Source organism: Chrysemys picta, chromosome 6 (assembly GCF_011386835.1).
Source record: "Chrysemys picta bellii isolate R12L10 chromosome 6, ASM1138683v2, whole genome shotgun sequence".
NCBI classification, from domain to species: Eukaryota; Metazoa; Chordata; order Testudines; family Emydidae; genus Chrysemys; species Chrysemys picta.
In genome coordinates this window covers 110,632,157-110,659,463 of record NC_088796.1, presented here as the reverse complement: position 1 = coordinate 110,659,463, position 27,307 = coordinate 110,632,157, and the positions used below count along the sequence as shown (strand labels likewise).

Genomic DNA, 27,307 nt, shown 5'->3' with positions numbered 1-27,307 from the left:
TATGTCTTACATATGAAACTCCTGTAATACACTCTAGAATTATGTTTGTGTTCTTCGCAACTGCATCACGTTGACTCATATTCCATTTGTGATACATAACCCCCAGATCCTTTTCAGTAGTACTACCACCGTGTCATTTTGTAATTATGCATTTGATTTTTTCCTTTCTAAAACTAGTACTTTGCACTTGACCTTATTAAATTTCATTTTGTTAATTTCAGACCAATTCTTAATTTGTCAAGGTTATTTTGAATTGTAATCCTGTCCTCCAAAGTGTTTGAAACCCCTCCCAGCTTGGTGTCATCCATAGATTTTTATAAGCATAGTCTCTATTCCATTATCCAAGTCATTACTGAAAATATTGAATAGTAGCAGACCCCGGAATGACCTGTGCTGCATCCACTAGATACATCTTCCCAGTTTGACAGCAAACTACTGATAAGTACTTTTTGAGAATAGTCTTTCAACTAGTTGTGCACCTATTTTATAGTAATTTCCCTAGTTAGCTTATGAGAATGTCACGTGAGACTATGCCAAAGCCTTACTAAAATCAAGGTATATCATGTCTACTGCTTTTGCCCTAGCCACTAGGCCAGTAATTCTGTCATAGAAGTAAATTAGGTTGGTTTGCCATGATTTGTTCTTGACACATCCATGCTGATTATTATCACCCAATATTTTCAAGGAGCTCTGAAAAATTGATTGTTTAATAATTTGTTCCAGTAGCTTTCCAAGTATCAAAGTTAGACCAGGGCCGACGAAAGGGGGGAGAAGCTGGTACAAATTACCTGGGCCCGGCGGTCCGGAAGGGGGCCCGGGGCCCAGCTTCCCCAGCTTCGTCAGCCCTGTTTAGCTGGTCCGCCCTTCCAGGGGGGCCCGAAAAAAATTTTTCACCGGGGCCCGAACCTGCTCTCGGCGGCCCTGAGTTAGACTGGCTGGTTTATAATTTCCTGAGTTGGCTTTGTTCCTCTTTTTAAAGATAGGTACTGTGCTTTCCCTTCTCCAGTACTATGAGACCTCACCTGTCCTACATGAGTTCTTGAAGATAATTGCTAATGATTACGAGCCTGCTTCAGCTAGTTCCTTAAGTACTCTATGATTAATTGTGTCAAGTCCTCCTGACTAGAATACGTCTAAACTATCTAAATATTCTTTAACCTGGTCTTTCCCTGTTTTGGCTTGTGTTCCTTTTCTCTTGTTGCTAATGTTAATAGTGTTGAGTATGTGGTCATCATTAACCTTTCTAGTGAAGACTGAAGCAGAATGGGCATTAAGCACTTCTGCTTTCTTGATGTCATCAATTTTTGGCTCTTGTTTCCTGCTACATAAAGAACCTACACTTACGTTGAGAGCAAGAGAAAGATAAATTTATAGAATCTCCTCTTATTGCCTTTTATGTCCTTTACTACATGTAGCTCATTTTGTGTGTTAAGCTGTCTGCTTTTGTCCCTATGTGCTTGTGTTATTCTTTTGCACTGATCCTTAGCACTTTGTTCATGTTTCTGCTTTTTATAGGATTCCTTTTTGATTAAAGAGCTCCTCTTGGAGCCATGTTGGCCTCTTATTATCTTGACTTTGCATTGGAATAGCTTGCTGTTATGTCTTTATATTGTCTGTTTGTGAATTGCCGGCTCTTGAACTACTTTTTCCCTTAGATTTTCTTTATGGGACACCTCTGATTTTGTTAAAAGTGTGGGGGGGTTTAAGTCTATTGTCCTTATTCTTCGCTTGCTCCTTTCTTTCCTTAGAACCATAAGGTCTGTCATTTTGTGATCCTGTCACCCAAAGTGCCTTCCACCTTTAAAATTCACAAGCAATTCTTCTTTGTTGGTCAGAATCAAAGGGGGGCAGGGATAGCTCAGTGGTTTGAGCATTGGCCTGCTAAACCCAGGGTTGTGAGTTCAATCCTTGAGGAGGCCATTTAGGGATCTGGGTCAAAATCAAGTCTAAAATGGCTGTCCTCCTGGTTACCTCCTACACTTTCTGAAACAAAAGTTCTTTTCCTCAAAACATTCCAATAACTTATTGGAAAGTTTGTGTTTTGCTGTGTTACTTTTCCAGCAGATGTCTAGGATTACTGCCAGGGCTTGTGTTTTGTATATTTCTGTTGTTTGTTCTAGAAATGCCTCCATCTCCTTTTCCTGATTTGATGGTCTATAGTAACCCCTTATCTTGACATCACTCCTATTTTTGCCCATTTTATCTTTACCCAGAGATTTTCAACTAGTCTGTTTCTCTCCTCCTTCTGGACCTCAGAAAAAATGTATATGTTCTTAATATATAATGCCACACCACTTCTCTTTTTTTCTTCTGCCTGTTCTTCCTGAACAAGTTATACCCCTCTGTACCAATATTACATTCAAGATTTATCCCAACAAAGTCTTTGTGATGCCAATTATGTCATAATTTAGCTTATGTATAAATACTTCCAGTTCTTGTTTATTCCCCATACTCTTTGCATTTGTGTATCGACATCCTAAAATGTTGAGCAGATGCCCTCACTGATCTCACTCATGCTCCTGTGATCCTATTATAATTTTCCATATCCCTCCTACCCAAATATCTAGCTGTCCATTAGGGTTGCTTTTCCTATGCTTACCTGTGGGCTTTTGTCACTTGCGACCTTTGAACTTAGTTTAAAGCCCTCCTCAGTAGGTTGGTACATGAAGATCCTTTCCCCCTTATTGGTCAGTTGGACCCCATCTCTTCCTAGCAGACCTCCTTCCTAGAATAGCAACATGTGGGTGAGGTAGCCAGAGCCTTCCCATTGATGCCATCTATGCAGCGATGCATTCATCTCCAGGATATGTCTCTCTACTTAGGCCCTTACTCTCAACTGGGTGGATGGATGAGAACACAACCTGTGTCCCCGACTCCTTCATCCTCAATCCCAGAGTCCTGTATTCACTGCTTATCTGCTCAGGATCATACCTGGTAGCATTATTAGTGCCCATGAGCAGCATGGGATAGGAGTCGGGGGATGAATTAGTCTTGGCAACCTTTCTGTGACGTCTCTGATATGGGCTCCATGAAGACAGCACGCCTCTGGGACTCTATATCAGATTGGCATATGGATGCCAATCTCCCTCAAAAGGGAATCACCGACCACCAGCACCCTATGCTTTCTTCTCTGGGGTGTGGTGAATGTGAGCCTCCCAACATTGGGAGAAGATGGCTCCTCCTCCTGTTGCCAGTACTGCACACTGGTTCTTGACCATGATGGATGGGGGGTGAAGCACTGTCTGCTGCCCGAGGTGACTGGCAACCAGTCTCCTCCCTTTAGAGCTGCCAATTCTCCTTCCTCCTCTCATGTTGCTGTAGTCATCTGAAGTTGGTTAGTATTCTCTGTCCCAGGTGTTTCCATGTGTCTTGTCAATTAAGTGCTCATGCTCCCAGATGAGCCACTTCCTCCTGCTGCTCATCTACCTGTTTCCTGAGAAACTCCCAACAGACCCCTAACACACTAGTGGGTTCTCCTGCCAGGCCATGTTCTGAGCAAGTCAAGACAGGGCCAGGGTGGAAGCTTCCAGAGTCAGGATGCCTGTCTGGCAGTAGCCCCCATAGGTGCATGCAGAGTTAGAGCTAGCTAGCAGTGGTGTTGGTGACACACCATTTCTGTCATTGTGGGCTATTCCTTGTAGAGTAGCTGCAAGTTAGGGTTCTGTGGTTTTCCTTTCCTTATCTCCTTACTGTCCTTTTGCTGGCAAACTCAACTAGCTAATTCCCTTAGTCTTACCAGCCACATCACCTGTAGTCTCATCATCCCTAGTCTCACCAGCTACGTGTCTTACCAGTCATTGGGAGCCTGCATGCTTTTTAAAGCTGGGCCTCATGTAGCGCTGGAATGGGTGATTCAACCCCTCTCACTCAGCCACCTCTAATCACTGCTCAGTGAATTGGGCCCTAGACTGCCTTTGTGTCTTTGTTCCTCCTAAAAGTACATAAAATCCTCTCTTCCTCAGGCAGCTTTGTATTAACCTTTTATGCAGACTGCCTCTTCACATAAAATTATACTTCATTAAACAATAAATGAATTGTTAAAAATGAATATTGTTGGCCAGTTGCTTTAGGAAGTTATCTTAAAGATTTCCTCTATTTATTTTATTACCAAAGGTGAGTGAAGCAGGCGTTCACAGACCCCATGTTGGCGGAATCCATGGACGCAGTAATGATGGAGCTTATTCACTTGTGCTGGCTGGAGGATTTGAAGATGAAGTGGTATGTTTTTTATCCAAACCAATGTCAAGACTTCTGTTTTATGAATGTGGAGAGTTAAGTTCATTGCTGCTCCTAAAGTTAACCCTCATAAACAAGGTGTGAGCTCACAGAATAATAAATATTAACTATTATTTAACTTATTTTTTGAATTTAAACAAAAATATATGTTTAAAAAAAATATGGTTTTGGATGACAGAAGGCAACTTCGTGTTCTAATGTAAAGTACTTTAATTACTGCTGAATTTTAGTTTATTCACAAATGCTAATTGTTAATATTCTTATATAGTCTGGATTTATTATCAGCATATAAAATCTGATGATCTTGTGACAGTAGGCTTTGTAAATGATGCATTTTAGATCCTGCCCTGACCATCATCTTTATTGCTGTCAAGTTAATAAAACTGACTATCAAGCAGATAATCTTGAATTTTCGGCAGTGATCTTAATTTTAGTGAGGCTAAGATAAAAGATACAAGGTCTGATCCTGAGATGTGCAGAAGGTCCTCGTCTCCCGTTGATTTAACTGAGAGCTGAGGGCCCTCAGTACTACACAGGAAAATGATTCTTTGGCTCAATGTGCTCAAAAAAAGATGTTGGGAAATTTCTACATTGGTGACCAATACATATAAACATCTAAATAGAGTGACCAAGCTATATGAAGTATTAGTCTTTTGTCCTTTCTTTTCATGAGCCTGACCAAGATAAGTGTGCGAATAGATTTTCTGTAATCAAAATAATGTTTACACAGGGTACTCCCCCTCCTGCAGTTCTATGCCATCAGGTGGAATTCTGAATCGTACAACAGGTGAACATAAAGCAGTGTAAGCATCCTGTTTTTTTTAAAAACATAAGCAGCTGTTAAACAAAGGCAGGGGAAAAGGCATTAGACAAGGAAATGAAATAAACATCCTAAATAGCATCAGAATGTTATGTATTCTTTGCCAACAGCGCTTACCCAGCTGCTGCCGCTGCGGGAGTTTGCCTCCGAAGGCATCAATGTGTCTCTGTTGGAGAAGTCACATGAGGAGGTACTTGGTGTTGGAACATTACTACATCCCTGGAGTCAACCCCAACCCAAGCCCCAGGGCACATGGCCATGGCATCCTATTGAGTCAGCTGCTATATGGTCAAAGCTGGGTAGCTGGGGGATGCTATTACTTCTGTTCTTTATTTTTGGCAGTGGTATTGATGTTTTGGAACCTTGGTATCCCTGGTCTTATCCCCATCTGATGGTGTGGCCAGGTGCTACTGCAGATACTGATACTCAAGTAAAGTCATATTCTTGTGGGCTTTATATTTTGGAAGGAGCAGAGAGGGAGAAGGGAGGGGAAGAAATATTGCAGATGCTATTCTCAAATGTTTGTATGACTACCAGACATGGTGCCTTTAGGCTTAGTTCCTGTAGCTCTTTAATTAAGGATACAGAGAAAAAAAATCTTATTTAGGCGCATGTTTAGTAATAGTGCTAATTTTCTCTTCAGTAACTGCTTGCTGGCATCAGCCTACACAAACCAACTTTCTATGGATTTTCAGATGACTTCCACCTTCCCATTTTTCTTAGAGATTGTTAAAGGAGAAAGTTCTCTAACACACAAAGAAAAATTCAAACTCCTTTCTTGTCACTCTTCTACATACACCAACCATTCCCCCAACAAAACATTTCCTTAAAAATTGGTGTAGAGGCTTGGAGTCCTGCCCCAGCCAGTTCACTAAACAGGACCAAGGAAAGTGGGATTAAGAGTCCAACAGGACTAATCACTTGAGCATAGTTACTTGTATGTACGTGTTTGCAGAATTGAGTGATAAATTAATATTAGAGGCTATTTTACGGCATATGTTTATAGTATTTTTCAAATGGTTTCTACTAACCTTCAAGCTGCTTCTTCACACTCTCCTTGTGAGTATGAGCAGCTGCTTATCACATGAGTGATATTTGGCTTGCAAAACTTGTTGCAGGAAGTGGAAATTACCCTTTGGCTTTCAGTTCTTATCCTTTTATGATGCACAACTGAAAGTGCAAACAAACAAACATGTAACTTTGGTCACATAAATCCTGTTGAATTTAGTGAATAAAGTTACTCAGTTGCATCAGTGCGGGATCAGGCTCCAAATGTAGAAAGGGGTTTCATCAGCTTTTGCAAAATGAGCAGTAAGATGAAACTTAACAGTCTTGCTGCTTATGCTGAATTTCCATAAAGTTACATGCATCTAAAGTGTTTGCATATTAATATTTTTCTTGTGATTGTCTATCCTCGTAATTTAATGGAAAGAAGTTCAGTTGCTTTAGTTATCCAATTTTAAGATGCACTAATTCTAGCTACCTCTGATTCAGATTGTTGTATTTGTTAAAAATAAGAATCTTTCAGTCCTGTTCTTGATATTTTAAGGACTCTAGAACACTAACTTGAAGAAATTATTGCAGAATTTTTTTCCATGAATTTGAGCAGTCTAAGGCCTTGTCTACACTAAAGGGAAAAGTCGATCTAAGCTACGCAGTTTGAGTTACGTGAATAACGTAACTCAAATCGACATCGCTTAGATCTACTTACCGCAGGGTCCACACTACGCAACGTGGATGGGAGACGCTCTCCCGTTGACTCCCCTTACTCGTTTCGATCAGGTTGAGTACAGGAGTCGACCGGAGAGCGATTGGCAGTCGACTTAGTGTGTCTTCACTAGACCTGCTAAATCGACCGCTGATGCATCGATTGCTGCTCGTCAATTCCCAGTAAGTGTAGACAAGCCCTAAGAACTATGTTCATTATGGACCAATGTTTGTCAGGAGCCAGTATGACAGATTTTAGACATTACTAATTACTGTGACATTCGGGATCAGAATCTTCATGATTTATTCCTTTGGAAGCATCTGTGTATCCAATTCAAACTATAATAAAGAAGATTCAACATCCTCTCCTTTGAGATGCCAAATTGTCAATCTGTAGTTTTTGCGGTCAGGTTTTGTGGCTTCACTGAAAGTTTAAATACTTTTTGAGTCAGAATTAAAACTAATGTTTGCTTCCTCTTAGAGTATGGACTTCAAGGTGCATTCTTCAGATGGGTTTGAGGAAGTATTAATCAAGGTGGTTAACTTAAGTACTGATTCTGTGTCAACAGTTTAATCTGAATGAATTTTGTTTTTGCCTCAAGTGCCCTCTGCTTATTTCCATTTGTGGGATTGGCAGTTCCCATTGTTGAGTTACAGAATCTTCTGGAGAATGGTGTGCATTGAGGTCACTTACCACTCCCTCTCCCTCCTCTGTGGGCGATTCTCAGGTTATTGGAGGAGTGCTCCCAACTGCTCCTGGGTTCGTTTTTAACTTCCAAAGGTTCAGTGAGCTCATCTCACACACGGTGTCCTCAGTTCCTTCCTTCCTTTTCTTCTGCCGTCTCGGGGCTATTTTTATTTTAGTTAGATTCTCAGTTAATTAACAAAGGTTTCTTAATTTAAGAACAAAAAAGAAATTATAACCATTTGTCATGTGTGTCAGCTGGACACACATGGAGCAGGAGGGCTGCCAAACCCTGCTGATGGGGAAGCTCTTCAAGTCCCAGAAACTAAGTCTGGCAATATGTAAGTCCATCATTGACTTTAGAGATTCGCTAGGCAAGTGATTCTATTTCCAGCTCATGCAGCATTCAGGTCCATGGTCTTAACCTGCCTGACAAAGCCCGGTACTGAGATTCCAGCACAGTAGATACAGCAACGGGATCCCTGGATCTGTCCAGGTCAACCTAATGCAGCAGTGAAATTTCAGCACTGCTGCTAGGACACCAAAGCCCCAGGGTGTGACTGGGTAGACCTAATCCAGCACAGCGGTTCTGGCACAACCAGCATGTTGCTGAGATCCCGAAATCCCTGTAGGTAGACCCAGGTCATTGCGGAGGTCCTGGAACTGTTGACATGCTGCCAGGGTTCTGGCACCATCAATTCCAGTGAATCAGAAGTGGATTGGTGCCCACTGTAAGAGGCACTAAGGTCCCCAGATCCCTCTAGGTCAACCAAGTCAATTGCCTAGGATCTGGCAGGCTAGAATGTGGTGAAGAACCTGATGAAGTCATCGGGTACCCCCTTTGTACATGGCATTAACATCCCCACAGTCTGAATCATGCAAGTCCAGTTCTAAGGATTTGGCACTATTGGCTGGTGTACCACTTGCTTGAAGTGATCTAGCACGAGTATAAGTGGTTTTTGATCTCTGGATCCATCTGGATTGACAGTCTGGTGCTGAGGATCTGGCACAATTGACTCTGGTGAAACACTTGCATGAAATGATTCGATGCACAGTATAAGCAATCTTGGATTAAGGGTCACTTACTCAACAGATGGGTCTAACATTTTTTAAAACAAAATACTCAGCGAGTAGTTATCAGTTATTCACAATAGGGAAGTTGATCAGGGTGATCTCAGAACACTCACCTCCAGCACTGGACAGCTTCAGTCTTCCTTTGTTGCACAAACTCATTTATAACTTTTTGTCATCTTTTCTTATACAGATGCATTATTAGTCTCTCATTTCCATATTAACTCCCCTCCCCCAGCAGGCTTATTATTCGTTCAAATCAGTTTTCTAGCTTTTTAGTACTTTATCTTTTCTTGTTCTCAGAAACAGGATTGCTCTGCAGTTTCTTATACATGCATAACACTAAACATGATTACTCATCAATTTCTTACATGAACACAGTTCTATTTATTTTTATGCTGTTAAATGTTATCAGAACAGACTCTTAAAATCCACAGCAGGCTTCTGTCAGGCGTAAATATGCCTTCATTCCCAACAAATGGCATTAAGGTCCCTCGTTCCATTGGTGTCAAAGGTACAGCAGCATGATTCGGCAAAAAAATAGTTGAAGTGTCTCTGTGCCCAACTCTAGTGGTAGTAGGATCCTCAGATTCATCTGAGTTAACTTAGTTTGATGCCCAAGATACAGCACTATTAACTTAGGTAAACCACTGTTGAAACTGGTTTGGTGTCCCCAATGTGCAGGTCTCCAGGTTTGCTCAGTTAAACTCGGTCCAGTGCTGTATTGGTGACTGTTTCTGAAGTACCACTGAGTAAAGGGATGTTACGCCTTACATAAGTGTCACCAGAGTTCCCTGATTTATCAAAATCTGACTCTGGTGCTGAAGGTGTAGCAATTCTTGATTTTTCTGGCACCTTTAACTTTGTTTAGCAGCCCAGTGCTGAGATCCTGCACCACAGGTTCAGAAGAATCACATGCAATGAGGCTCTATGTCTAGCATAAGTGATTAAAGGTCCCCAGCTCTGTCTAAGTAGATTGAGGGTGGTGCTGAGAACTGGACACCATTGACTCTTCATTTTTAGAGATGGGATAACCCCATGATACTTGGGGGTCTACTGAGTCAGCACCCTTACATCTGGGTCTCTTTTTCTGGAATCTTTCCAGTGTCAGACACTTAGTTCGTGTAATTTCAGTAGTCAAGTGATACTTGCCTGTGGTTAATTCCCAGGGCCTGCAGAGATGGTCAACTGAGGCACTAGGTAAACATTCCTTTTGTGGGAGTCCCTCCAGATGAAATCAGTAGAACTGTTCACTTTTCCAGGCCAGGGTTCTGAGAACAACCTGAAGTGCCTTTTGTCATTTCTGAAACACCTCACCTAACCAAGATATCCTTGAAAGCAGACACCTTCATCACTGAAACCTTGGAAGCCCATTCTTAGGCCTAGATTGAGGATGATTTGGTAGCTAGTGGGTTTCATTCAGTGCTACACCCCTTATTGATTCCAAATATAACTAAGACTTTGACTTTGAAACTACCTGAAGCCATTACTGCCTGGAAACATTGAGATTCCAAACATCAATGTCAGTACTTTATTTATGAAGACTGGCCGTAATGAGGTTTCCTGGAGTCCACTGCACGAGCATCTGCTGATGCTGGATCACTGGATCTTCTTATTTTCCTATTTATGTGCAATCAACTGTACATTGACCTTACCTGAATCAGCACTTTTTAAATTTTTTTAAAAGGACAACCAATCCTGGGAGCATCCTGTCTTGGTCCTGGAAGTTTATTAATTGGACTGAGCCTTTTGGTGTCGCATTTCTGATGCTTTAGTTCTGGAACATATTCTGCTGCAGTGCCAGAAAGACTTTGGATTTTCCTCCTCTGTTTAAGCCTAGCAGGTAATCTGCGTCAGGTACAGGTGCCTCAGAAGAGTTCATTGTTTTTTAAATTTACTTGAACCTGAGCACTCAAATAGTGACTTTACAAATTAAACACTTTTGCATTAGACAAATTTTGGATTCTCAACTGAGATTATAAACTCCAACTGCTTCGAAATTTTGGTGTTAAGTGCTGTTCCTTGGCCACAAAGCACATGAAAATTGCTCCTAGCCTATAAGGTGACATTGGCATTAAATTGCCTCTTTTTTCAGGATAATTTTCAGCTCTGATATGTCCTGACGTCATCTGTTTCTGACATCAGGGCATTCATGTCTGCATCTAGACTTTGATCCACAAACTGGTTCCTTATAATGTAATTGGGTTATACCTTTATTCAAACTACATCTGTGGCCTGCATAAGACTAATTACTAAGGTACCATCCATTCTTGACATTATTTACACCTGAGCCAAAAATGTGTCCAGGCAGATTCTTTGAAAGGTCTTTCTACAGCAGCACAAATGCCTTACTTAGATCGCTGTCTGGCATTATGTATATGCAAGGGGAGTAGGTCCTGACTAAATCCATTTATTACCAATGAGAACATCCATCATCTCCAGTTCTGCTTCAGGGTCAGACAAGACTTGCTGTCATTGGCAGACTTCCCTTTTTAGGATAGAAAACAGGAATTCCTCTAAGTGCTCCCTGATTCTGTTGGTTGAGATTTGTAAGCTGATCAGTCAGGATGGAGGCCAGGTATGAATACCTCTAACCGGGTCTTGACAGTTTTGACTTGAGACATCCTAGGTCTGACGTTAGCATCATTTTCAAGTGTATTGGATCTCTTCCTTAAGGTTGATGTAGAAATCTCCATCTGAGCCTAAATTTTCTTGGATTGATGCACTGATTTCTGGATTGCTGAGATGCTTTGACATTTTTCGGAAGTCTAGTGGATTCTGTCGAGAAGCAGAAACTCTTGACCAAATAAACCTCTTGCTTTTAATGTTGTCATGTATTATGCTTTGAACATTAAGAACAATTTATGAATTATCTCAGGCTGCATGGGTTGAGATATCAGCTGCCATCCTTACATGTTCAGGGCAACAGTCCCTGTAAACCTTATAATAACCAAGTTTATGGAATGGTTGCTCCAAGTACCACTTGGGTCGATGGAAGTAATGACTTTGTCTTGGTGGCTGCACCAAAGGAAATACAGAATTTCTTCATATCAATACACTTGGCTGAGATTTGGGTACCATGGGAAGGATGCATTCGTTTATCTACCTTGTAGGTTTTCTTCCTGTGCATGCATCTCTTTTGCTTTGGCATGAGTCTTGTATCACAAAGCTTGTGGGACTTCTGGTCTGCTATTGCTCAGAGTAACACTGTACCGTAAACCTGGGAAGAAGTCATTCCTCATAGTTGTAGTTACATCCCACAAATTTAGCGAGATAAAAACCAAATGGCCAGTCCTTTGTAAATTGGAGTCCATATCCCAAATGTGATTTCCTCATCCCCATTTCTAGTCTAAAGTCATCTTTGTTTATATCTCATACAGGCCACTAACCTGCCTGTATTTCCCCAAGTCTCTCTTACACTCTTATGATGTCTCACTAGGTGTTTATTCACCTGGAGATATCAAAACGTATTCAAATAATGAGAAGCTAGCATCCATTCTATGCCTTTGATTTACCATTTTCATAGATTTTTTGCAAAGCTGTTCTTTGAAGCTCTCTAGATATTTTAAGAAAAAATGTCCCTTGCTAAGATCTGATCTGGGAGAGGGAAATTGCAGTCACTTCTAATACTGTCTTGACCTGCCATCCAGAGTTGATGCTTGTATTGGCAGTTTTGCAGTCCTTATTCACTTAAAACTTCTCCGTTCACTTTCATAGGTGCCTGCCAGTCTCCCACAAATGGGACTGTGCAGAGGCTACTCACAGAAGAGAGATTACTTGCTGGTAATTGTTGTTCTTCAATAGTTTCATCTCTGCATATTCATGCTCTCCACCCACCTTTCCCACTTATTTAAAGTCTTGGATCAACAAGCCTGAAATTAGGGAAGGAACTTGTCAGTGGTTGGGGCCATTTTCCCTTTTATACCTTCATAATACTCCATGAGGAAAGGGAGAAGGGTGAGCGAATTAATCCAAATGGAAATTGCTCTCTTGAAGATTTTGCAGCTCAATGCCTGGAGACACCAATCCCACGAGTGAGACTATGTAGAGGACACTCTTGAACAAGTTACGGTAAATAATCTCTCTTCATGGATTGTGACAAACAGCTTGTGCACTTAAAATTTTTTCCCCCTGAAGAAAGTTCCTCATAAGTTCCACAAGAAAGAGGGAGAGTTGTTCTTTGTTTCTCTTTTGCTATCTTTTAGATGTTTTATATTAAATGGGGAAACTAGTTTGAGGATTCGAAAGTTTGGTTTGATGATTTTTTTAGGTCTCTCAAAACACTTGTTGGCCACATTTCAGGGCTTCTATTTGTCCTGATCATCCTTGACCTCACCTACCATATCTCTGCAGATTATTCAAATTTGTTTTTCCACTCCTGACTTGTTGACATCCATCCATCCTACATGTAAACTTGTCTATCTGACATCTACCTTTGAATGGCTAATCATCAGCATAAATTTACAAGGAAAAAAACTGATTCTTTTCTCTTCTGTTGACCACCCTCTTTTTCTACCACAATTAACAATATGGTCATCCTCCTTGTCACCTCAGACTATAATCTGGCCTTTATCCTTTGACATGTGGGGCATATCTAAATCCTGCCATCTTTAGGATCAATCCTTTCTATCCTTAAAAGTGTCTAAAACTCCCAGCATTTACAGTCTCAACTACTGCAACATCCCCATCTCCAACCTCCCTAACACTCACATTGCTTTCTTCCAGTCCATACAAAATGTTGGCACTAAAATCATCTTGCTTGCCTCTTGTTTTGATCAGATCTTCCCGATATTTGAATTCCTTCTCCTCATGTGCATAAGAACAGCCATACTGGGTCAGACAATGGTCCATCTAGCCCAGTATTCTGTCTTTCGACAGTGGCTAATGCCAGGTGTTTCAGAGGGAATGAACAGAACAGGCAAAAAGTGTTCCATCCCCTGTCATCCACTCCTAGCTTCTGGCAGTCAGAGGCTAGGGACACCCAGAGGATGGAATTACATTGCAGACCACATTGGCTAATAGCCATTGATGAACGTATGATCCATGAATTTATCTAATTCTCTTTTTGAGCCCCTTTATAGTTTTGACCTTCACAATATCCCCTAGTAACAGTGTGTTGTGTGAAGAAGTACTTCCTTTTGTTTGTTTTAAACCTCCTGCCTATTAATTTCTCTGGGTGATCCCTGGTTCTTGAGGTGTGTGAAGGAGTAAATATCACTTCCTTATTCACTTTCTCCACCCCATTCAGGATTTTATAAACCTTTATCATATGCTCTCCCGCCCCCTCCCCTTAGTTGTCTCTTTTCCAAGCTGAAAAGTCCCAGTCTTTTTAATCTCTCCTCATATGGAAGCTGTTACATACCCCTAATCATTTTTGTTGCCCTTCTTTGTGCATTTTCCATTTCAAATGTATCTTTTTTGAAATGGGGCAACGAGAATTTCACACAGTATTGAAGGTATGGGCATACCATGAATTTATATAGTGGCGTGATATTTTGTATCTTATTATCTATCCCTTCTCCAATGGTTCCTAACATTCTGTTCACTTTTTTTGACTGCCATGGCACATTGAGTGGATGTTTTCAGAGGACCGTCCACAATGGCTCCCAGGATCTCTTTCTTGAGTGGTAATAGCGAATTTAGAGCCCATCATTTTTTATGTATATTTAAATGTGCATAACTTGGCAGATGAAATTCAATGCTGATAAATGCAATTTTCTTAGCCAGTTCCCCGTTCTGTGAGATCCCTTTGTAACTCTTCGCAGTCTGCTTTGGACTTACTGTCTTGAGTAATTTTGTGTCATCTGCAAATTTTGCCACCTCACTGTTTACCCCTTTTTCCAGATCATTAATGAATATGTTGAAAAGCACTAGTCCCAGTACAGATCCCTAGGGGACACCACTATTTACCTCTCTCCATTCTGTAAACTGACCATTTATTCCTGCTCTTTGTTTCCTATCTTTTACCCAGTTACTGATCCATGAGAGGACCTTCCCTCTTATCCTATGACTGCTTACTTTGCTTAAGAGCCTTTGGTGAGGGACCTTGTGAAAGGCTTTCTGAAGTACACTGTATGCACTGGATTGCCCATGTTTGTTTTGACCCCCCTCAAAGAATTCTAAATGATTGGTGAGGCATGATTTCCCTTTACAAAAGCTGTGTTGACTGTTACCCAACAAATTGTGTTCATCTGTGTGCCTGATAATTCTGTCCTTTACTATAGTTTCAACCAATTTGCCTGGTACTGAAATTAGGCTTACTGGCCTGTAATTGCAAGGTTCGCCTCTGTAGCCTTTTGTAAAAAGTGGGGTCATATAGCTATCGTCCAGCCATCTGGAACAGCAGTTGATTTAAGTGATAGGTTACCTACCACATTCAGTAGTTCTGCAATTTCATATTTTTTAGTTCCTTCAGAACTCTTGGGTGAATACCATCTGGTCCTGGTGACTTATTACTGTTTAATGTATGAGTTTGTTCCACAACCTCCTTACTGGCACCTGAATTTGGGACAGTTCCTCAGATTTGTCCTCTAAAAAGAACTGCTCAGGTGTGGGAATCTCCCTTATATCCTCTGCAGTGAAGACTGATGCATAGAATTCATTTAGGTTCTGCGCAATGGTCTTATCGTCCTTGAGTGCTCCTTTAGCATCTTGATTGTCCAATGGTCCCAGTGATTGTTTGGCAGGCTTTCTGCTTCTGATGTACTTTTAAAAAAAATTACTGTTAGTTTTTCAGTCTTTAGCTAGTTGCTCTCAAATTCTTTTTTGGCCTGCCTAATTATATTTTTACACTTGACTTGCTAGAGTTTATGCTCCTTTCTATTTTCCTCACTAGGCTTTGACTTCCAAATTTCCAAAAGATACCTTTTTGCTTTTAACCACTTTGTTGTTTAGCCATTGTGGTACTTTTTTGGCCCTCTTACTATGTTTTTTAATTTGGGGTATACATTTAATTTGAGCCTCTATTGTGATGTTTTAAAGAGGTTCCCTGCAGTTTGCAGGCATTTCACTTTTGTGACTGTACCTTATAATTTCCATTTGATGCAACTACATTAAATTCAAGCTGTTTTTTCCACAGTCTTCAGAGCCCTGCTTAACTCTGTCCCACCCTACTTATTTGTCCTAGTTTGTGTCACTCCCTATCGCCTTTGTTCCACCAGTTAGGTCTGTCCCACCTGCCCATTTCTCAGCTTGTTGCATAAATATCTTCTTGCCTTCTTCCACAGTGCTGTTATGCATGGAATGCCCTTCCAGAGTTCACTCACAAGATACCTACTCTCTGTACACTTGAGTCCCTCCTGAAGAATGTCAGCGGCCAGACCAGTTCAGCTGCTGGCCTGCTGCCTGACTACTTTTGCTGCTAGGCATCCAGAGAGCCAGCTGCAAAGCTTTGGAATTCACGTAGGTAGCCACAGCGCCTGATTGGCTGCTGATTTAGCAGTCCTGCTTATAAGACTGGCACCCACAGACAATCAGTAGCTGCTCAACGTGTACCATGTCCAGAGCTGGGCTTGCCTGCTCCTTCCAGCCCTTTTTCCTGTCCCTGTTCTGCCCTATCCCGCTTCCAGCCTGTCCTGCTGCCTTGTTCCCATCCTGCATCAGCTTTGTTTTCATATCTGCTCTTGCTTATGCTCCAGTCCCTGTTCCCCACCCCGGCTTCTGATTTCTGCCTTTGATCATCAGCTCTGCCTTTTGCTTATAACTTTGGGTTACCCTCTGGTTCTGGTATTCAGCTTCTGTTCTTCTGGGACTGACCCTCAGCTCATTCCTGGACTCTGTCCCTCTAGATCAGGCTCTAACGGGTAGGCTGAACTATCATTTGAACCATTAGTCCTGACTGCCCACAGCCTAGGATACAGAGTCACTTCTGTTGTGCGGAATCTAGCTGACATATTGACAAAGTACACAATTAAAAAAAATATATTAACTTTACATTGCCAATACTAAGCCAAGCACTACCTTGACTGCTCTACTTCTATACAGCACACTTTCCCCTTAAACTCTGTCTTTAGATGGTGAACTCCTCAGGTCAAGTACTTTGCCATATTTGCTGTTTGGAGAATGCCTATCACATTGTGAGTGCTACCAAAATCAAAGAAATTTCAATTTCAGGGAAAAGTTAGTCAAAAGTTTACTGCCTCATGTTATCATTATATTATTTATTTTTTTACTTCTAGATGAATGTGTATATTTATGCTTGTCATCCCTTTTCCACAGTGCTGACTTAGCACAAACCAGCAACTTCTTGTGAACAAAATAAGTGCGGATTTTGTAGATTGTTCAGAGGAGCACTGATTAATAGCTGTCTCTCAATCAATTCTGGTAATGAATATTTGCTCTAAGTATTAGGGAAGTTTAAGGGTAAATCTACTTTTTTGGTGTGGAAGTTCATGAATATCAAATAGTGTCTGTGTTTTCCCATAAGATAGACAGTGCTTTCATGGTCTAACAATATGATGCATGCAGAGCAGGAGGTCTGTTACTATCAGTAAATGGGGATGCCAACAGGCTCCAGTAAATGTTGTAAATTAACAGGGTCATCCAGACTTGCTGGTCTGAAAGCTTTGCAATGTAGAATTGTCAGTTATCTTTTTAGTAAAGCACTCCATTTGAACTGAAAAAGAGATGTTGAAAGGAGTAGTTATAGTGTCTTTCTGAAAATGGCATATCTATATTTTTATTACATGGTTTATTTGATAAAGGGGCTCCAAACCAGCACCCCTGAACTTTAGGGAAGTTGGATCCACATTCTGATCTTGAACTTTTGGGGAAGGATAGGACACACACAATCTAAATTGTTGAATTGCTTGGATTCATGTGCAAACTGATTCCAGTTTTAGCGATGTGATGACTCCTCTTTTAAACAACTTCCATTCAGAAAAATAAGAAAAATCTCAAGGAGAGCGCAATCTACAGTTGTCTACTGCTTTCACTTAAGCTATGTCTACACTGCGCACCTTACAACCGCGTGGCTGTGCCGTTGCAGCCGCACCGTTGTAAGGTGCACTGTGTAGCTATTCTTTATCACCTGGTGAGAGCTCTCCCAGCAAAAAAATAAAACAACCTCCAATGAGGGGCAATCACTTTGTCACCGGGAGTGTGGCTCCCACTAACGAAGTGCTGTCCACACCAGCGCTTTTCATCGTTACATTTGTCTTTCGGGGTGTTTTTTTCACACCCCTGAGCGACAGAAGTTTTAACGACAAAAATGACTATGTAGACAAAGCCTTGATCAACATTTTCAGAGTTTAGAGCCACCTACTCACCAGCCAATAATCATTTTCCTGTTCTGAAGCCTTCTTTTTAGCTGAATGTGTCCAATCTTTTGCATGCAGTGTTGTAACCATATCAGTCTCAGGCTATTAGAGGGACAGGGTGGGTGAGGTGTAGTATCTTTTATTGGACCAACTTCTGTTGGTGTGAGACACAAGCTTTTGAGTTTACACAGAGCTCTTCTTCAGGTTCCCCTTCCTTATGCTAGGTGGAAATCTTGGGCTTGATTCACCACTTTCTTGCTAGTGTAAAACTGGTGAATCTGGTTCTTGTATTGCATCTAAGAAGGCTGGTAGAACAAGGTTTTTGTTCTAGATTAGGTCTGAGTTTTTGTTAGGAAATCTGTTACTGAGCTTTGGTAATAAAGAAGAATATTTTAAAATTACTTATACTAAATTCTCCTTATTTATCTAGTTCTGTGTCTAGATTAAAGACCAAACTGAAATTTGGGCAAACTATACAAGAGAAAAATTGGAGGGAGTAACAAGAAAGAGTCTAACATCTGAGTCTTGGAAAGTTAAAAAGTAAAAGAATCAAAATTAAGTATACAACAGAAACAAGACTGAAATAATGAGCTTTGATTTAATATATGCCATGATTCACCATGTTATAGTAAGAGATAATCAGATCATCTGAAGTTCTGAATGCCTCTCATAAGGTGCTGATATCTTCAGTTCCCAATTAAGTAGGGGTTGTGGGAGCTTTTCTTCACTGAACCTGCTCAGCATCTCACAGTATTGTGCCTATATTAAGACAATGCGGAATTTATGTGGTGCAGAGGTGAATTGAATTTAAAATGTGTGTTCTCTTATAATCAGGACAATTAAGTGGTAACTTTACAGAGACAATATAAGGGGAGAGAGAGAGAGAGAAGGCTTAAAGAAAGGGAGATGCCAAAAAGAATTTATAATCAATGGCAGAACGTGCTACTTGAAGAAAGCTGTTTCAAGCACAGGAAAGTGCAGGAGCAATAAGGGTTGGATGAATTACATGTTTAAGTTGGGAAAATAAGACGGTCTGATTTTTTTGGTCCTATTAGAGTACATCCAAAATACATAATACAGAAAATACATTTTCTAAAGGAGGATTTCAGGCCTCCCACCCACAGATTTGTAACATAAAGCTGCTAAAGAGCTCCCTTTGACATCTGTCAAATTCAGAATCTTTTCTTCTTCGAATAGTGTCCCTATGGGTGCACCATTCTAGACGTCTTTGCATCCCTGCTCCTCAGATCGGAGTTGTGGTAGCAGTGTCCATTTGGCGTGCACATGCACTCTCCCTGTCTCATGCTCTGCTCTCTTGCTATATAGCATTGTGCAGGCAAACTGCTGTCAGTTCCTTCTCAACCTCCTCTTGGCTTGAGATGGAGCCTTAAACAGAGCCCCTAACAGAGATTCTTCTTAGTGTTTTTTCTTACTAGTTTTTCCTTAGTAGTAATAGAGTTTCAGTTAGTGTTAATACTTCCTTCTCTTTTCATTTAAAAAAAAATTCACTTATAGAATCGTTATCTCCTTAACATAAATTAGATTTCCCTAGCCCTTTCCATTCGGAAAGTGAACCCTGAAAGGAGTATATCTGGCTCCCTTGGGTTTAAACGTTGCCTCTCCTGTTGGGAAGCCATTGGCCATTCTTGCTGCATTCACTGCCTGAGAGAGGCACACATGCCTCAGAAGTGCATGTTTTGTCTCAAATGAAAATCCAGAACCAGAAAGAGCCATGAGCTGAAATTAAGACTGCTCATGATTGAAAGCTCAGTCCAACCAGCCCCAGGGCCCGGGACCTCCCCTGGACAGCGGTCCCTGTTGAGACCGATCCCATCATCATTGTTGGATCAACACTCTTCAGTGACTTCAAAGAGGCAATCCTTAGATTCCTCTCAGAAAATCTTGAAAAAGCAGATCCCAAGTTCCCCAAGCAGGGAATGGGCCAAGAAAAAGAGGACCCTCACAAACAAGGCATCGTGATATTTCTATATCTAGATGATTGCTAGCTCAAAGTACATACATTCACCTACACCTTGAGAGACACGAAAAACTATAGATCTATTCCTACAACTAGGCCTATAACTAAATACCCAAAAGTCCACTTCGACCCCATTGCAACAGCTGGAATTCATAGGAACCTGCTTAGATGCAATAGAGCTCAAAGCCTTCATCCCATCACGTGGTTCAACATCTTGGCCAGCTTAATCTCGACAGTTTGGGCCAGTCCGCGGATTTCAGCCAGAACCTGTCTGCAACTACTGGAGCATGTAGTGGGTGGGCACCTTTGTCATAAAGCATACAAGACTCCACATGCGTTGTCTTCAAGGGTGGCTCAGAAGGTATATATCCCGAGAAGACACAATTTAAACAAACTTCTGTCAATCTCCTCAAGAATCAAAAACTCACTCAACTGGTGGGCATATACTCACAAGGTATGTGCGGGAGTCCCCTTCACTCAACCACCCCTGTCATTGACAATGGATGGCATCCCTAATGGGATGGGGAGCCCACTTGGACACCGACACCTACACCATTCAGGGCAAATGGCCCCTCTCGAATCCTCACTACATATCAACTTACTAGAGCTCAGAGCAGTCAAGAATGTCTGCTCACATTTCCTACCAGTGGTCAAAGACAAACATGTAAAGATTATGACAGACAACATTGCATGCATGTTCTACATAAACCGCCAGGGAGGAGCAAGATCACGTTCCCTGTGTGCCAAGACAGTGAAAATATGGAACTGGTACATTTGTTACCAGTTCAGCATCTCAGCAACTTTACCTCCTGGACATACAGATCTCTACAGCAGATATTCTCAGCAGAAAATTTTCCCAAGATTACGAATGGGAAGTAGACACTATCATCCTTCACAACATATTCATACGTCGGGGAACTCCAAAGATAGACCTGTTCGCCACAGCCAAGAACAAGAAATACTCTCAATTCTGCTCCAGAGAATGTCTGGGTCACCATTCTCTTGGAGATGCTTTTCTCCCCAGATGAAACAGACATGTGTTATATGCATTTCTGCCAATTCCACTAATATCCAAAGTGATATTCAAGATAAAGAAAGAAAAGGCCAGAGTTGTTGTTATAGTTCCAGTGTGGCCAAGACTGACATGGTTTCCATACTTTTTTCCACCATTTACTCTCCACCCTGTTCCTCATCTTCTTTCTCAAGATGTGGGCCAGATCCATCACCCAAATTTGCAAGTTCTCCTGCTCAAAGCATGGCTCCTCAATAGTTCCAAAACTTAGAAATGAACTTTTCTGAGGATGTGAAGGAAGTACTGTTACATAGCAGAAAAATAACTACTTGTCACACATACCAGAAATAGCAGATTTAAAAAAAAAAATCAGTAAATTGTGACATTTCATAGATACTTACAGAAATGTCATTCAGCTTGCTCACAAAAATCCATTGTTTTAAAAATGTGATCAATAGCACCAAATCATTCTTCCTGCTTAAACCATAGAGCTCTTAAATTATATTTACCAATTCTTTATCAGCTTGTCACTAAAATTCATTCAGATTTCACAGAATGGTAGGATTAAATTCACTGAAGTTCGGAAACTGCTTTGAAATCCTTGGATAAAAGGTGATATATCAATGCAAAATATTAATGTTAAAAATAGAGAATATGATTCCTCTCCAAATGCATTTTTAATTGAGAATACATTACATTTAAAATTTAGTTGATAATTCTCCTTTTAAAAATTGAAGTATATTAGAAGCTCTCTGAGACTGCTCGGTCAGAGAGAAGATACAGTCTAGGACAACGTTTTCCATCAGCCAAACAAAAGACCAAGTTAGAATACTAAAATAACCTGTGCAACAAAATGCTCTTATCTGTAGTTGAAAAGATATTTTGCTTTGTTTTCAAACAAGACATGCTTTTTATATCTTTAAATAGTTTTTGTGTATCTACTGGATATTAAATAGAAGTTACAATTATTATTGTGTAATATTTTGAGCATCCCAAAGTGTGTTAAGGATAGTACCGATACAAGTAAAGACATATCCCCTGCTTGAACATCCTTTGAGCTAAATTCAGACATGACACTACAACTGAGGATAATAAACTAAAGATAGGAAAGAGGAGAAGTAGGATGAGAGGTGTAATAGTAGGATTATGCAGTTCTTCTTCGAGTGATTGCTCACGTGTATTCCACAATAGGTGTGCATGTTCGCCACATGCACCGGTGCTGGAAGATTTTCTCCTAGCAGAGAGCTCCCTTAGCGACCTCTGGAGTGGTGCCTCCATGGCGTGGTATAAGGGACGCTGCGCGCTCCCCCCACCCTCAGATCCTACTTGCCGCCAGTGAAGATGCTTCGGAACTGCTCTACTCCAGCTTTGCTATAGCTCGCCCCCAGAACTCTTGTTTGTTCAGTGTATGGTACCTGTAGTTAATTTGAGTAGTTTAGTTAGTTTAGTTTAGCTAGTGCGCCCAGGCCGGGGCATGCCCCATGCTCCGGGTTTTAAGTTGTGTGACATTTGTAGGCGACCTATGCCAGTGAGTGATCTGCATGCGGACTGTTTACGCTGTTTGGGGGAAATCCATCTCAGCGATCGCTGCAAGATTAGCAAGTCGTTTAAGCCTCAGACCAAGAGAGAGAGAAACATTAGGCTCCGGGCTATCCTGATGGAGTCAGCGTTGACCCCGACTCCGGCGCACCTCTCCAAGTCGGCACCAGGCACCGCGGTGTCAGTGTGAGACGACCCCTAGGCACCATCTACCAGTCGGCACCGCTCCCCATCCACAGGGCACGCCAAGAAGACTAAGGAGAGGTCTTCGCCGCCGCGGCACTGGAGTAAAACTGGGGTAGAAGCTAGACTCATGTTGGGCAGTCGTCGATACTCATCGGCCTCAAGGCCTCGGACTCAAGTAGAGCAGAGTAGTCCGGCCCATTTGGAGAAGGCTTCCCCAGATGTCTGGATGCCCTCCATGCCAGAGGCCCTGCAGGAGGCTTGGGACGTTATGTCCATGCCGGTACCAGGAGCACCGCCAATGTTGGCCCTGCAGTTCAGAAGCAAGCCGCCACTGGGAGCTCCATAGTTGCCCCCGTCTCGGTCAAGGGAACGTTCCCAACGCCATTCGCCGCTTAGCAACTGTTCTGTGCATAGTCCATGTGGGTCACCGTCGCCTCCCAGCAGGTTGTGTAGCTGGGTTCCATCTGACAGAGACTCCAGGCACCGCTCCACCTTGAGGAACGAACACCGACAGGACCGAGGCAGATGACACCATAGGTCCTTGTCTCAGAAGGGCTATCATAGCCAGTCGCGACACGAACGTCGACGCCATTCCTGTTCGTCATCTCACTCCAGGACCCCGCCACGGCACTGCTCCCGCAGCCTCCGTTGTCGATCGCCGGCGATTCGCTGTCGCAGATTCACCCACCAGAGCCGATCGCTGAGCATCTGTTACCGACGGTACCGGTCCTCCACGTTGAGGTCGCAGCCTTGAGGTCGGCACTGCTCCGGGCGCCAGGGACAGCGGCAGGTCATACATCAGCCCGGCCTCCCTTTGTAGCCGTCCATCGATGGGTCAGGCCAAACAGGCTACTCCGCCGGTGCCACAGTCAGAACTGAGGTTGGGGGGAGCACGCAGCGCCCTTTATACGACGCCATGGAGGCGCCACTCCAGGGGTCGCTAGGGGCGCTTCCCTACGGGTACTACTAGGGGGAAATTTCCGACCAGTGCACATGGTGAGCATGCACACTTATTGTGGAATAGACATGAGCAACACATCTCGAAGAACACCTGTCTTTTACTCAATTAAGGCATGTATAAAACTCTTTTGGTTTCACTGATTAGTGTTGTTAAAAATGCTTTTGGAGAGGAATCATATACTGTACTTAGAAAAGCAAATGCAAATAAATATCTCCATTTGTATAATAGTGAGTTCATAACACCAGTCTGACAATGTTTATGAAAGAAACTTCTCTTACAGTAAATATAGCTAGAGCTGCATTTTAATAATGCTCTAATTAATGAAGTTCTGTTTATCAATCCCAGCCTAGTATGGGCTGGATCCTACAAGGTGCTGAGTGTTCTGGCCCTGATCCAGCAGTGCCCTTTTGCACAGTCTTAACATTAAGCACAAGTGTCATTGAAGTATAGTTAAGAACATGCTTAAGTGCTCCACTGGATCAGGGCCAGTGTGCTCAGCACCTTGCAGAATTGAACCCTATTTATCTGCGATGGTAATACATATTTTGCAATATGATTTCCTACTAAACTAAACTTGTTCTATCTTAATAACATTATAATTATGATCAGTGTATGCTGCCCTCCCTCCATAGTTTTTAGAAGCTAAGGGTTTAATAGAAGTCTGATGATCATGGAACCTGTAGCTTTGTGTTGGTATAATTTCTAGAAGGAGGGTCGTGTAGGAACGGAGCACAAATTCATAATTGTGCGTAAGGGAAATGTTCATGTTTTCTGAGGAAACAGGACCAATGAAGCAATGGTGTTTTCAGTTCAGATGCTTTAATTTGGAATGTTAAAAATGAGGATAATCTTCTCCCACAGGATCGAGGCGATGAATTCACTTACACTGGGAGTGGTGGTAGAGATCTTTCTGGAAATAAAAGGATTGGAGAACATTCATTTGATCAAACATTAACACACATGAACAGGTAAGTTTTTTGAAGAATAAATTAAAGTCTTTCAAAGAACAATACAGTTGTATTCCATTAATTTAAAACTAATTTTTGATGTGTTCCTTTTATCACCTAAAACCCTTGTAAATGGTGGTACCTCTGGCTATCCACTGGCATTTTATCAGCGTCCTGTTATATTGATTTAAAACTGTAATTGTAGCTGAAGAAAATACATTGCTGTATTATAGGTTTAGCTGGTAGCTATGTCTTTGATTAAGGTTGCCTAACACATTCCACTATTAGGGTTACCATACGTCCGGATTTTCCCGGACATGTCCGGCTTTTTGGTCCTCAAATCCCCGTCCGGGGGGAATTCCCAAAAAGCCGAACATGTCCGGGAAAATACTCCCAGCTTTGTTTTGCCGGCATCCCTGCCCCAGTCCCCTGCTTACCTTAGAGCGGCTCCGGCAGGCTGCGAGCCGCAGGCGGATTCCCCTGCGGCGGCGGCTGCTGCCGCTCCCCCCAGACACCTCAGCTCTGTGTAGCTGAAGAGTCGAGCTGCCCGAGTGCTACCGGCTTCACGGTTTGCCGGGCAGCCCCCAGACCTCCAGACCCTGCGCCCCTGGCCGGGCGCTTCCCCTCTCAGGCTCCGGCTGCGCTGGGGAAGCGCAGGGTCTGGAGGTCTGGGGGCTGCCCGGCAAACCGTGAAGCCGGTAGCGTTCGGGCAGCTGTTTCGCGTGGCTGGGAGAGAGGAGGGGGAATGCGGGGCGATCGGGGAAGGGGGCGGAGTTGAGGCGGGGACTTCGGGGAAGGGGCGGAGTTGGGGCGGGGAAGGGGCAGGGCCAGGGCCCTGTGGAGTGTCCTCTTTTTTTTAATGTTTAAATATGGCAACCCAATCCACTATAAGATCCTGTTTTCAATGGCATAACTTTGCGAAACTTTGAGTGTTCAGGCTGAAATTTTCCATGCCAAGTATCTGGCTAAGGCAGACTTACTTATTTAGCTAAAATGGTTAACCATTTGCAAGAACATAACCTGGGGAATATGTTTTACCCAGGTTAAAAAAACATCAGATCTGTTTCACTGAAGTGCTAGTGCATCCATGTATTGGAGCAAGGGCATGAAATTAGGCCCGGGGTTGCGCTGATGTTAAGGATATTTCTTTTGCTGTCCCCATGTAAATCTGCCTAATTTTGGTCAAGTTATAAGCCTCTGAAAAATTGCAGTTCAGACATGCTCAGTAAAGGCTTTGTAAAGTTTGGCAGCCATATTTTCTGAAGATTCTGCTTGCAGTGGGCATGTTTCATCTTCATCATAGCTCCTAGATGCTGACCAGACTGTGCATGCATTATACCCATAGATCGCCTAAGCATAGTGCAGTGAAGAGTTGCAAAGACCAAGTAGGACTTCCTGCAATCTCTCCTTCTGGCAGCACAGTTCCACTGTAATGCCAGGCATTGGAACTGAGAGATGGGAGACTCTCAGTGCTCCACTTGCTAGTGCCCAAGCAGTGATGAAGAAGAGAAGGAACAGCCTCACTTGAATACAGAGGGATGTGAAAGGGGGCAACAAGAACTAAGGTGGGGGTGGTTGAGAACATAGGGACAGAGACAGGCTTGGGTGACCGTGTTAGAGGAGTTTTGCACAGGCAACTTAATGCAAGCATTTCTTAGCATTTGCATCCTTGACTTTGTAACCTTAATATTCTTTTAATTAGTTTTTTGTGTTTAATTGTTACATAGTTGCTGTAGATATAAAACATGGTTTATCTCAAATGAGGATATAAGTAATCTGGAGAAAAGGTAATAGATACATTTTATGATTTTTTGCAGTCTAGTTTTTGTTTTTGCTGGAACTAGGTCATGTCAGTGTTCAAAATTAATTTTTGGATCTTTGCTATAGCAGACATGGCATTCAGCCTTCTTATTACAGGAAATCACTCAGTGAGTGGACATGGATTGAAGCATTTCCCCACCTTTCAAGCATGGGTCGACTGCTGTCTTAAAGTGGTCCCTCAGAAAGAGCTGCAGTTGCTTTGTTTGTCACCTTTATTTCTAGTTATCCAGATGAAGTGGTTGTAAGACTAGTATAAATAACAGCACTTCAAAGATGCTACGTTGGTGGGGGGGGTTTGTACTCACAAAATTCCTTAGAATTCACAACCATTCTTTACCTTATTTACATAGGATTCCAGGCAACATGATAATTCTTTCCCCAACCAGCACAGGGTAATAAAGGAATTTCTGATGACATCATCTCTGATGGAGTGCATCAGTGCCCTGTCAGTTGATTTTCATTCGCAAGCAGGAGAACAGATCTGTTATAGCTCTCCTGAGCGATTTCATTAAATGCTTTCACTTGTTCTTTAACTGCACTTTTTCACATTAGCCTTTTCATATCTCCACCAAAACTCAATGTGAAGGATCTCTGTCATTTAAGCAGTACATCCAGAAACATTTCTTTTTGCATTGAAGAAGAAAGAGAAGCCTACTAACCTGTGATTTTAACGAAAAACATTTCTGCTTTTTGATGATTCATCAGTTTTTCCAAAGTACAGCAATGCATTTAAATGGTCAGCCTTTATCCCTGGACTCCTCACTAAAGCGATGATGATCCAGATATTCTTGTAAAGACGGAATTTCATCTATCTGTGTTTTGCTAGTCGATGTTCATATAAGTAGATTTCTTTTAAGTATTCCGGGTTGCCAAACTGAAGTATTGCAATTTTTCACAGAACATGGCTGCATGTTTATTATGTACAGAAGAAAGTCAAATAACATATGACCAGTTTTTGGGACAAGATTAGGCAGAGTTATTCAGGAAAGGTGATCAGTATCCAATCCTGTACATTCGGTTGTATATTTATACATGACATCTTATACATGACCTAAAGTCACTGAGAAGCTTCATTTTGCATCTCCTC

General features: G+C 42.0%; 1 protein-coding gene across 4 annotated transcripts in view; it reads left to right on the top strand.

Annotated features, from left to right (window-relative positions):
- The window catches only part of UHRF2 (ubiquitin like with PHD and ring finger domains 2), a 172,753-nt gene that overhangs the window by 128,642 nt on the left and 16,804 nt on the right, over positions 1–27,307 (top strand). For all 4 annotated transcript variants that reach the window (XR_010588899.1, XM_065550543.1, XM_065550542.1 and 1 more), the window contains exons 9-10: positions 4,114–4,218; positions 24,314–24,420. Coding sequence is in view for 3 of the 4 variants with exons in the window: in XM_065550543.1 (XP_065406615.1) it covers positions 4,114–4,218; positions 24,314–24,420 (212 nt within the window). In the remaining variant the exon portion in view is untranslated. The remainder of the gene's footprint in view (positions 1–4,113; positions 4,219–24,313; positions 24,421–27,307) is intronic.